General features: G+C 37.9%; 2 protein-coding genes across 3 annotated transcripts; one reads left to right on the forward strand and one right to left on the reverse strand.

The window, feature by feature from the left end:
* Positions 1 to 260: 260 nt before the first annotated feature.
* On the reverse strand, positions 261 to 7,597 carry mrps30 (mitochondrial ribosomal protein S30). The gene is made up of 5 exons (XM_007230024.4): positions 6,969 to 7,597; positions 3,693 to 3,838; positions 3,490 to 3,595; positions 3,212 to 3,388; positions 261 to 596 (listed from the first exon to the last, which is right to left on the reverse strand). Exons 1-5 carry the CDS (start codon positions 7,570 to 7,572, stop codon positions 331 to 333), a joined length of 1,299 nt encoding a protein of 432 aa, XP_007230086.3. The 5' UTR covers positions 7,573 to 7,597; the 3' UTR covers positions 261 to 330.
* Positions 7,598 to 8,899: 1,302 nt separating this feature from the next.
* hint2 (histidine triad nucleotide binding protein 2) lies at positions 8,900 to 11,662 on the forward strand. 2 transcript variants are annotated; one of them, XM_007230025.4, is made up of 5 exons: positions 8,900 to 9,099; positions 9,215 to 9,355; positions 10,418 to 10,522; positions 10,619 to 10,691; positions 11,278 to 11,662. In XM_007230025.4, exons 1-5 carry the CDS (start codon positions 8,968 to 8,970, stop codon positions 11,367 to 11,369), a joined length of 543 nt encoding a protein of 180 aa, XP_007230087.2. In that variant the 5' UTR covers positions 8,900 to 8,967; the 3' UTR covers positions 11,370 to 11,662. The 2 variants fall into 2 exon arrangements, with proteins under 2 accessions (XP_007230087.2, XP_007230088.2); XM_007230026.4 differs by having other exon boundaries at positions 8,900 to 9,054.
* The last annotated feature ends 973 nt before the right edge of the window (positions 11,663 to 12,635 follow it).

Raw genomic sequence — 12,635 nt, forward strand, 5'->3', positions numbered from 1 at the left:
TTGCTCACTTATTACTTATCAGTTTATCTGATAAAAATTTTTATTTGGTATCAAAATTCAGAAACGAGTCTCTTATAGGTTAAGTAGGCACTGTACACTTGCCACTGCAAGGTTTAATTTTAATTTACAAATTAAAATACCAATGATTTAGTTTTATTACTGGGATATGAGAACAGTTTTATTTTTTTGTAAGAGTTCTATACATAACCTATACTAATATTTATGACCTTATATAAAACATAAATACAACAGAAACAAGCTGTGGCATATAAGATATTTATTGACGATAACAGTGAAAGTTAAACCGCTTCATACTTCAATGTCTCTTGGTTAATTGTGTGGCTTGTTAAGCAGAAATTGCACAAGCAGCCTAAGAACACGGTCATCCCAGCCGACCACGTCTCCGTCTGAGACCTTCTCGTAGAGGCGCAGGCTTTCCGTGCCCCAGCACAGGTTCTTGCGCAGGTTGTCCGGAGTGGAGAACGAGCTCAAGGCCAGCGTGTTGAGCTGATAGCAGAAGAAGGAGAAGTACTGGCCATCAGTGATGACAGCCTGAGAAGCAAATGGCCTGCTGACATCCTGCTCACTCCAGAAACCTTGAGATGGAACCAGGAGAGAAAAGACATCCATGATTAGTTAGATCAGAGTGCCAAAGTTTTTTACAGGCATGCCACAGAAAAAAAAACACTTTTGAAATAGGATAAAAATGTTTAAATGTTTATATTGTATATATTAATGGTTAGAACGTTTCTGCTCGGATTTTAAAAATAGCTTAAATTCAGCCGTGTTGGCTGAAGATCGTCTGTAAACAGCAATTTTTACGTCTTGCCAAAATAAACCATTCTACTGTAGATCTGGCTGTATGATGAGGGTCATTGTCTTGCTGGAAGGTGAATTTCCTTCCCAGTCTCAAGTTTTTTGCAGCATCCAACAGGTCTTCTTCCAGGAATGCCTTGTATTTATCTCTATCCATCTTCCAAACAACTCTAACTATGGGCTTGTTGAGGAATGCCACAGAAAAAAACACTTTTGAATCTCTTATTTGTGTGAGGTGTATATAGATATATATATACTGGGATATGAGAACACACGGTATTCCAATTGTGGTATATTTTGAAACACAAGGGGTAGCAATTATTGTACCATACATAACTCAGTCCAATAATTTGACGGCGTGCTTGGACATTTTCTGACAAATCAGTTTCATCCTAAAAACATTCATGTAAAAAATATTATGGTACATAAATCCACACAAATATACCAAGCACAAACTAATCTAAGAATAAATTAGGCTATTTAAAGCCCTTTAAAGCCTATTACCTCACAGTCTTTAAAAGGTTCCTAAATGGTTATTTGCTTGGATGTATGATTATAAAACCTGGTGCAGAAAACAATGTGATGTGTTGATATTGTCTCTCAGTTCATTCTCTAGCCTGGCCTGACCCCAAATAGAGTTTAAAGTATTATTTTTCCTTTTTTTCAATCAGCATCAGTGGATGCTAAACCCTCATGCAGCAGCTAGAGCAGGGGTGTCAAACTCATTTTGGCCGAGGGCCACATTGGCATATTGGCTGTCCTCCGAGGGCCAGATGTAACTTATAAATGTAATAAAATGTAACCAAATGTAATATATGTAAATGAATGTAATTACTCCTTAATGTTAAATAACTCTCAATATATTATTTATTCAATCAAATATTACAGTTGCATGGAAAAAATGTTTGCTTGTTGCTCTATTAACATAAATCCTTTTAATTTGTCATGTCATGAAATCCAAAAACTCCATCAATCAAGAACCAAACTATTCAAGTGAATAGAAATGACATCAAGTTATATTAACTTTGAAATTATTAACTGAAATAAGGCTTAATAAATATAAAATCAAAAATTGTGAGCTGTTAAGAACATAGCATTTCCTCAGATTTAGCAGTTCCTCATCCAACCACTAGTGGGAGCTGCAGCAGCAGCACCACAAGTCCGCAGTCTTTACTGAGTCAGAGCTACAGCCCAGCCACGGGCTACAGGGCTCAGCTCAGCCAGTCTGGAGCGTTTTTAAAATTTTTAAGTTCTTCTGTGTATGAAATAAAGATTTTTGTAACCGAATAATACAGCTCTCTACAGTTCATCTTTCAGCCCAATCAGCTAACAGCAGCCGTTTAGAGCATGAGTCACTGCTGGGATTACATTAAAAACAGGTCAGTTAGCGCGCTGCTAACCTCAGGATGTTTATAACTACGGAGTTTAGTGGACACACCACGGCAGCAAGGTTAGACTGTTGAAGGCTACTGAAGACTATTAAAGGCTATTGGAGGTTATTGAAAGGGTTATTGAGGGCAGAAATCAGTAAAGGCTGGTTAGATAAGTGATTCACGTCCTCGTACTTTGCTGCGGTGAAACTGCGACTAGCGCTGTCACAGTGATGTTTATTAACGTCATTAAAACAGATTTTGTCAGCTATTGTCTTATAAATATTTACACAGAACTTATATCTCTCCTAAAAAGCGTTTATTTTGGTCAGTAACACTCTTCGTAACACAAAAGGCATACCGGTCTTTCGCCTTGAAGCACAGCCGTCCGTCTGCATCAACTTTTCTTTTTCTGGATATTATGGGATAAACATTCCAATTCCACCCGCGAAGTTACACATCAATGACTACACTGCCGTGTAGTGGGAGAAAGCCGTAACTTTGCTGGTAATACAATCGACAAGCATTGTGGGAAATGTATTTTTTGGTCAAAGAACGCTTCTGACCTATTTATTATAGACACTAAGATCTTACAAGCTCTCGCGGGCCACATAAAAAGACGTGGCGGGCCACATTTGGCCCGCGGGCCTTGTGTTTGACACATGTGAGCTAGAGGATCAAATTGGATCATAGAAATTTTACTTCAGCTTAGGGGAGAAAAAAAAACAAAACAAAACTGTAAATTTTAATTTGATGAATATGAAACTGCTCTTCTGCCGTTGAAGCAAAAAAAAAAATCACTTTTCTTCTGGTCTTTTAGCCTGTACTATAAAATTAATGAAGGATGTCTGTGATGGTAGGTCTGGGAAAAGGGGTGGGCCTACCAAATAAGTATGCACATTTGTCTCTGCTCTCTACTGCAAAGATTTTGGTGGCAAAATTGTCTACAGAACTGGAAATAGAACCATAAGCATCCATGACTATATAGTAATTAAACTGGCCTTAAATGGCTACAAAAAACTCACCTTGATACATGGCTTGTGCTCCTGTCCAAGCAAAGAGACTAGCAATAGCATTGGCTCTCAAGAACACCTCAGTATGATCAGCAATGTTTTTGTTGTTCAGCTTGTCCCTGCGGAACTTATCGGGGACAATATGGAACTGTGTGTGACCATAGCAGCATGGGTCTTCCAGTTTAGCACCTATGTTGAGTTAAAACAAAACAAAGAAATATCACTGGTTACAGAGAGTGTAAAGCTGGATGTGATTAATTAGAACGAAGATCACAGAAGGCTTTACAAACCTGTGTAAACGTTGTTGTCATACTGTCTTCTGAACACAGGGAGCCGATCTGGAGCAAGATGAATGACTGGGACTTCAGCAGATATTTGAGAGTCAAGTGGCACAAACTGTTGGGATACATTTGATAAAAAAATTATTACAATGATTGAGTTTGCAAGGCTTTAATAAAGACAGATCTAGAAAACTCTTTTGAGAATGACGTACCTCAGCTAGCTGCTGTGGGATTCTAATCTGGCTGTGAGGTTGGTCATCAATTTGGAACCTCTGAGGTTCAACTCTACCCCTCCTGTGCCCTCTTGGAATAGTTCTTTCTCCATTCACCCAGTAAAAGTTGACCTGAGGATCAAAATCTACAACACACAGATTCGATATCCACTGTTATGAGTGTGAGGCTATTAGCAGGGATGATATTACCATTAAACAATATCATAACTTTCATTATTCTCACCACCACTGTTATGATTATATCATTACCTGAAACTAATGTGATGTTACGATGACTTTTTTACCAGTATGTGGTAACTGACCATAGGGGAATGAGTCCTTCAGGTAGGGCTACAACTAATGATTATTTTGATAGTCAACTAATCTGACAACTAGGGCTGTCCCTAACGATTATTTTTTAAACGATTATTCTAACGATTATTTTTTTCGATTAGTCGACTAATCTATTCATTGAGAAACATATTTAAATAATTATTTTACGTTTTAAAGCAAACGATAAATTACTATATTTATATATAATAACAACAACAACAACAACACAAGCCTACTAAACCAAACCCCACACTTATAATCACTTACATGTACAGCACGTTGTTTAGATCTATAACGCTAAAAATGGATAAGCTCCCATACACCACAACCGTGTGTTGCACTGTTTTCTGTGACCGCTAGATTTTGTGACCACTGGCAAGTAGTTCTCAGCAGACCGGTGCACTGGCCGATTCGAAACGTGTTCGTTTCTAATGTTTACCCCGACTGGCCAAAACGGTTCAGTTTAGGGCTGAGGGTAAGGTGTAGGTATAGAAAGCTTCCGTTTTGCCAATGAACGCTCATAACCGTGAGCACTGGTCACAAAATTCCGACGGTGACAGAAAACGGTGTGACACCGCAGCGCCGACGGCGCTAGCTAAAATAACTTAAGGCAGCTAGCTTAGCTAAACACCTGAACTTATGAATAATGCTACTGTTTCTGGAAACTGCGAAATGCCATGCACAAATATAAACCAAAAATGTATAATTTCTGCCTGTGGCAGGTTTAAAACCTTTGGTAGACAGTCTTTTTAAGGACACCCGCGGAGACCCTGATGTAAACGGTAACTTACTGTGTGACTCTGTTGACATAGTGCTCCTGGATGTTTGCGCTTCAAGTGCTCCTTTTGCACGTATGGCAGAGGACCACATTGTTGCCCTTTTGCGTGAAATGCTCCCAAACTTTAGATGCCCGCTGGCGTTTTTTTGTAGCTGGAGATTGCTCTCCGGAGTCCAAGCTCTCTAGAGCTTAGATTCTCTGCCCGAACCCGACATGACCCGAGGCCCGCCCGTAAATCCGACCCGGGCTCCAGAAAATAGTCCGAGATGTAGGCGTCTGTTTTTTAATTATATTTTTATTTTAAAAAAAATAACGAAAACTGAAAGTGAAACTAAACTAATTTATTTATAAGCGCTGTTTTCACTACCGCAGTTCTACAGCGGGGGTGTTGTGCCGATTCTGTCCGCGAAGCGGGAGTCAGATTCAGCAGAGAGTCGGATTCGGCACAAACGCGGCAGCACCTCGCGGTCCGCGGTGTCAGTTGTAAGCGCTCGCGCTAGCCGCAAAATACGGCAGAAAACACTGAGGGAGCTGCAGAATTATGAATGGGACTAGAATATGAGCACGAGGAGATCAAAGAGAACCTTTACCTGTGAGTAGAACAAGCAAATCTCTCTCTCTCTCTCTCTCTCTCTCTCTCTCTCGCACGTGAACTCCTCCGCGTTTGACTTGCAGAACTGTGTTTAGCTGTTCTTAAAAATCATTTTAATTAAATAATAGTTCTATGCTTCTATGTTACCGTGTTAATTAACATAATTCTGATCATATTTCGCTCATTAAAACAGCCCGAAAACAGCCAGTTGGAATTTTTGGGCCCGATCTAACCTCTAATGCTCTCCACAGGCGCCGCCATGTTTACGACGCGCCGACGCACGTTATGCAAATCGATGTATTTTTGTAATCGATGACGTCGATTATGTCGATGCGTCGCCCCAGCCCTACTGACAACTATTTTTTTGATTAGTCGATTAGTTAAGGATTATTTCTGCCATGTCCTCGATCTCTAAAACCAATAGAAACAGCTGAACATGAGATATAAAAAGGCATTTAATTGTCTAGATGTTGTTTGAACATAGAAAAGACTGATGTTTAGTGAGTAAATATGTAATCAGTTCTCTATGGGCACTTTTGGAGACACAGACTAAGTTAAGTGTAACCTGTGTAAGTGAGCCATTTGCCCCATTAATCTCCCACTGCACTTCTGTCCCCTGCACTTTGTGTTATGCAGCACTGTTACAAATGAACGATTAGTCGACAATGAAATTTAAATAATCGACATTGTCCATTATATCGACTAATCGTTGTAGCCCTAACTACAGGTGAGCAGTGATTCCTCCAAAATTGTTTGTTGATAATTGTATTTAAACCCAGCTGTCTATTCTGGTATAGGAGAAGAGATACTGGGACATTCTGGCCTTTTTTTTTATTAAATTGATATGTGTAGACTGACTAAGCTAGCTAGGCTAGGTACAATGTTTAAAAAAAAAAAAAAAAAAAAAGTTTAGGGAATAAGCCAAAATGTGTAGTGTAAGTGAAGGCACATTGTTGCTTAAAATATAGTGAGTACTTCTTACAGTATATAATTAGGTATATTTTAGAGATGTATAGTTACAAAGTAGAACTATTTCACTACTGTAGTTGAGTAAGAAAATACTTTACCTGTATTTTCTGAAGTAGGTATTTTTTTCTTCTATTTACACAGTTACTTCCCTACATATTTTCCTTGAGTTTAATACTTTTGAAATACTTTATAATAATTTCACTTAGGTGTGGTGCTTAAAGAACCCATCAACTTCTACTCAAGACACTTTGATAGAGCCCTTGTACTTAATTGCACTTTTGCATTTATGAGATACTAAGTTGTAATTGTGTGATTCATAATTATCAGATAATACCCATATACTTAGTAACCCATAATTATGACCTAGCATCTCATAATTATGACTTACTATCTTACAGTTATGACTTAGCATTTCATAATTATACTTACTATCTTACAATTATGACTTATGCATTTCATAGTTTTGATTTGGGGGCGGGGACCTTTTTCCTAAGTTGCGGAAAAGGGCCTCTATATTACATTACACAGTTATTAAAGCTATTTACTGTATGACTACTGTACAAAAAAATAGAGGAACTGGATACAGCGCAGATAGTTATCTTACCTAAGCTGGACAGAGAAAGAACAGGGTTTTTGCTGGCCAGCGAGTTGACAAGAGCAGACACTATATTGGTTATAAAAGGCAGAGTAAACTTTTTCTGCTGCTTGTGAATGAAAGTCCTGCCTTTCTCCATGTACCAGTTCTCCTGCAGGAGAGCACTGCGCACCGCGGAGCTCAGCTCGGACAGTGTGGAGTCATCTACCCCAGACTTCAGCTCCTGACCCGGGTCAGCGTTCACCGCCAGTCTCTCTGGAAGTCCAGGTAGATACGCGGTTTTGGTGAAGTGCTGATACCACCGGTCCGCGCCCAGAGCGAACGTCTGCGGGTAGACCACGTACTTCATGTGGGGGATGCGGGTCAGCGCTCGGATCTTCTCCCGCGGCTCCGCTTCCTTTAGCTGCCCGTAGAACTCCAGCAGAACCCGCCGCTTAGCGGACTTACTCTTCGCGGTGCGGGACGGTAAAACCGGCGGGTATACCGGTGCTGCTGCCGCCGCTGCAGCGGTCTCCGCCTGGACATGCCTGCTGCAGGTCAGCCGCGGGGAGCGGGCGGACAGCAGCCGCTGCAAGGGCACTCTGCTGCAGGCAGCCATGTTTCCCTGCCCCATGCGTCTCCTTCACCCTCACGTGTTTACATCAAAACTGACGTTTAGAAAAGAGGAACCTCTAACTCCCCCTGCTGCCTCGGATGATCAGCTAAAAACCTTCCCATGCCTTTTCATTCAATGCATTTTTACACTGTAAATTACTTTACGGAGCCCAGGAGGAGCCGTAATAAATTAATACTAAATATTAAAAACAATTAAAGGGACACATATGGAATTACCTAGTAAACAACACAAAATTGTTTTTCCTCCAAAATCCCCTAACCTAAATCTGATCAACTGAGATGGTGTTTTGGGACGAGCTGGGGCTTCACAATGTGAAGGCAAAACAGCTACTATTCTTTAGCACCTCCAGGAACTCCTTCAAGACGCTGAGAAAACTATTCTACCTCCACCTCATTAAGACACTAAGATTAAAAAAAACGAAATGTGATATTTAGACGATTCCAAAGTTTAAAACATATATTATTTGTTACTTTTTTGTTTAAAAAATAATGCATTCCACATGTGTTTCTGTATATCTTTAATATTAAATTTACAATGTAAAAAGAAAGAAAACACTTTATTAAGAAGAGTTCAAACTTTTGACTGGTATTCTAAAATAAAACTATACTATCACGTTTTTATGACACTGACATGTTATATAAAAAGTTTTCATGTTGTTTTTTTACACGATATCATATAATAACAAGGTGCCTTACATTATTCATAATTCCTGTTTTATTTTATCAATTGTTTTTCTCCTCTTTTCTCATTTATTTTATTTATTTCCAAAAACACAACACAATACAAGCAATGACAAATGAAAAGAAACAACTCTAACTCTTTATCAAACCATTGACAACACGTCATCCATCATCTAACAAATGTAACTCCTTAATTTTCATATGTACTAAATATATGTACAAAACCATTAAAAGGGATAACCTATACATATAATACTTACAGAAGAGGATCATCAGATTTAAAGTAAAGTTGACGGTAGATGCAAAACAGTTAAAACTAACAAACACAAATATCTTCACATTTTATATCTAACCTGCTTTATTGGAAAATATATAGCTATTTCCAAAATGGCTATTTGTTTGGATCAAAATGAACAGTTCTGATATATATATATATATATATATATATATATATATATATATATATATATATATATATATATATATATATATATATATATATTTAGTGAGATTATAAATACATTGGCAGATATTATAAAGGATTTATCTGGATTCATTATAAATACAAAAGTTATTGTGACCCAAGCTTTCCTCTAGCAGGTCCTGGGCGCTGTTTCATTCCCCTGTGCGCGCGGTGTGCGCTGCTATCACGGCGCATGCGCAGTGTGTTTAGACGCTGGTGTGGAGAGAAACGTTAATAAAGTACGCAGAAATGTCCGCTCGCAGTGTGTTATATACCCGGAGACTGCTGCTGCCGCCTTTTGGGTCTTATCTTCACCGTCGGGCTGTGCTGCTCCAGGTGTTTATATTTCTCCGGTTCTGTAGGGTTGTTGTGCTGGCTGAGGTTAGCTAACTTTGTTTTTAGCCTGACTCTGCTGAACCAGCAGCACAGAGTGAAGGTCTGTAGGTTAACTTCTCTAAACACCAAACCTGTCTGTCTCTCTGTCTGTCTTTCCCAGAATCACTGCATGTCCACACACAGTGATGAAGTACGTCTGGCACAGGAAGCCAGCAAGAAATATGGCAATCCTGCACCAACCATATTCTCCAAAGTTATCGATAAAACTATTCCAGCAGACATCATTTTTGAAGATTACAAGGTAACAATTAAATAACATTTTCAAAGCTATGACTACATTTTCTTATGAATGGCTGATAATAAATAAAAAAAGAAAAGAAACTACAAATTTGATCAAATAAAACATGATTCTGGCTGGTTATTGAAAGGCTGTCATCTCATAATTTATGAAAACATCTTGTTATCAAATCAAATTTATATATTGTTTTATATGTTGTTTATATAGTGCATTTTTTTTTTACAACTGATGTCACAAAACACAGCATCTTTACAGAAATGTGATAGCAGGACATTTAACATCTAGTGGTTGGTCTGGTGCACTGGATATAACAGCACTGCCTGCCAGTGAGCTTCCAGAGTCAACATTAAAATCTCATTTTTATATATATAAAAAAAATATGTATCATAACTGTGAGCTCACAAAAGATGTTATTTATCTGAAGTAATTAAACAGAAGTACAGGAAGTATAGATAGACCATTTATTACTGATCAATCAATTTGAACAATACAGTAAGCTTTGCCATATATATCAGAATCTACGAAAAGTATACTTAAGAAAAAAAAGTATATGATCTGTTTAGTCTATGGAACAAAAATGTATACTTTTACTCAAGTGTAAAAGTAATGTACCATTTCCAATTATATTTTAAGCTTCTGTCTTTTTTTGTTATACAAAAGAAGTTTTATTTTACAGTACCTGTAAAGAGTTTTGACACAACTCTTCTCGTTCAATGTTTTTTCTTTCTTTTTATGACTTTCACTGTGAATTTAAAACAGTTTAGTTTAATTGTATTTTAACTTATTATGGTACTGTAATATTGTTTAAACTTCTACACATCTAGCTATTGCATTTGCATGCATTTTCAGTTATATCACTGAATTGTGTAGAAAAGAATAGAAAAATACAGTCTACAGCTAGACTTAATCCCTGTCTGGGAAACTGCCCTGATATGTAGTAAGTGAAATCCTTTAGACATCATGACTAGAGTGCATTAAGAGTTTAAACTTCTGTTGAACTCAGTCTCTCAATGATGCAAGCTGCAGTGCATTTCACTGATACTGATTGCTGTAACATTTCATCAGTGTCTGGCATTCAGGGACATCAATCCCCAGGCACCGGTGCATTTCCTAGTTATTCCAAGGACTCCCATCCCAAGGATCAGTGAGGCTCATGATGATGACGCACTGGTTTGTCTTTGCTTTCTCATCTCTCAATATGCTGTAATACCTTATTATGAGCATAATCTTACATTGATACCTACACCTTGATATTCTCTTCTGCAGCTCCTTGGTCACCTTCTGGTGGTGGCTAAAAACCTGGCAAAGAAAGAAGGGTTGGATGAAGGATACAGAGTTGGTAAGTCTAGATGGCTAGATGTGCTGAAATAAAAAAAAGTTTGGCCAAAATCAAAAGGCTTGACTTTAAAAAGCAAGTACGTTTTGTCACAGGTTTTCGTAACATTTTCATAACATTTTCACCATACATTTACCTCAGGAGTGCAGTACAATTTTAGTCTTAAATTTACTTCATTAATAACATAAAAGAAAATACCTCACCAGTGCAATTGTAGTATACATTTATCTCAGTAGTGCCATTCGAATTCTAAATTTACCTCAACATTGCAATTTTAGTCATAAATTGACCTCAGCAAGGACATTATAATTATATAATTAATTAAGCAGTGGTGACACAGAATAAACATAAAATTAGCCATTTCAAACAGCACCTATTACTGACAGGGATGTGCAAAAATAGCAGCTACTTTTTTTATTGTTGATTGCAGAAGAAGCCAAAAAAGAGCAGGTGCTCCACTACTTTTGTCTACATAGCATACTATTAAGTTTCGTATATGAAATCTTGTAAGAATATTTATGTGTTGAATTGTTGAATTAACGTTCTAAGTTAAAGTGTAAAGCTAACAAAATTTGTGTATTTATAACAGTGATCAATGACGGCAAAAATGGGGCTCAGTCTGTATACCACCTGCACATCCACGTCCTGGGAGGACGACAGATGCAGTGGCCCCCAGGATAGATGGACCCTCTGCCATCGTAAATCAAATGGTCTGTGTTGTTTAGCAGTGTTGATTATCGATGCATTTAATGCAAAATATTAAAATTCAAATGAGAATATGAGAAGCAATAATGATTGTGCATAATTCTTCATGTTTTCACCAAAATAATATACGATATATATGTTTTTTATTTCCATTTATTCGTTAATGCTTGGACAGTCAATGTGAAAATAGAACTGATTTATGATTTAAACTGATAATTTTGTTCATTCAAAGTATTTTTGAGTTGAATTAAACCGGTTGTTTGTTCTTATGTGAAGTTTTTTTATTAATGTATTTCTAAGAAAGACTTTACACTACTTTACAGTGTAGCCCCTCATGCTCATCAGTACATATATACCAAAAGTCATGGAACTGCAGTATGGAAACTGATCATGAAGAATAGAGGTGTGCCAAAAAATCGATTCACATAAGAATCTTGATTCTCATTTACTACGATTCAGAATCGATTTAAAATGTCCCAAAATCGATTCTGAGGGGCGGGTTTTGGACTGATTTTGGGCTGGGTATTTTTGTTGGACCTGGCAACCCGCTTGTCCCTTCAAACCGAGGTCTTCCAGACCCACACAGAGCGTAGTAGGTGTTTGAGAATCACCGGTAAGATGGCAGAACAAGCACTATATTACCTTAGATTAACGTGTAGTTTTAATGTTTTATGGCAGAATGCTTCATAACAAGCATAAAAAAGATCGCTAGTAGTTAGTTTCAGTAACTGTTAGCTAGCTAACAAGCTAACTTTCCAGTTCCACCTTAAATAACGCTACAGGTGGCTGCGGGCTGCAGCATTTAAGGCGGAACGGAAAAATAACAATAAGCTAATCAGAGCTCATTTCAGCTCCTCATCACAGAGGAATTAAGGAATGGACAATATGAATTAATTTCTCCACCTCCTGCCCCCTTTCTGAAGAAATACAACGACCTTAAATTAACTAGTTAATCAGCAGCTGCTCCTGAACTTTAGCGCTCCACTGCTATCATCACATCAGCCCAGCAGCGTCACCTACACACCACCGCTAGTAGCCTGGTAATAAAGCAGTGTTATTTATTATTTATTTATTGTTCATTAACGTCATTGTGATATCCCAGTGATTCCTCTGTCACTGAGGACCCACATTCCTGCACATTTTATTGTTTTTGTAACACATTACTTGCTCCAGGACCAGTGTATATTATGGAGGGTTTTTTTTTTCAATAAGATTCATAAGCCAGAAGCAGAAATTTTTATA

Source organism: Astyanax mexicanus, chromosome 22 (genome assembly GCF_023375975.1).
Source record: "Astyanax mexicanus isolate ESR-SI-001 chromosome 22, AstMex3_surface, whole genome shotgun sequence".
In the NCBI taxonomy this organism is placed as follows: domain Eukaryota; kingdom Metazoa; phylum Chordata; class Actinopteri; order Characiformes; family Acestrorhamphidae; genus Astyanax; species Astyanax mexicanus.

Bases quoted from the DNA above. Each gene is read 5' to 3' on its own strand.
- mrps30 (XM_007230024.4), bottom strand. From the start codon at position 7,572: ATGGGGCAGGGAAACATGGCTGCCTGCAGCAGAGTGCCCTTGCAGCGG. The intron at 3,596-3,692 runs GTACGTCATTCT...GTATCCCAACAG, and splicing joins TCCCACAGCAGCTAGCTGAG to TTTGTGCCACTTGACTCTCA. The intron at 597-3,211 runs GTGAGTTTTTTG...TTCCATCTCAAG, and splicing joins AGCACAAGCCATGTATCAAG to GTTTCTGGAGTGAGCAGGAT.
- hint2 (XM_007230025.4), top strand. From the start codon at position 8,968: ATGTCCGCTCGCAGTGTGTTATATACCCGGAGACTGCTGCTGCCGCCT. The intron at 10,523-10,618 runs GTTTGTCTTTGC...TCTCTTCTGCAG, and splicing joins CTCATGATGATGACGCACTG to CTCCTTGGTCACCTTCTGGT. The intron at 10,692-11,277 runs GTAAGTCTAGAT...TATTTATAACAG, and splicing joins GGATGAAGGATACAGAGTTG to TGATCAATGACGGCAAAAAT.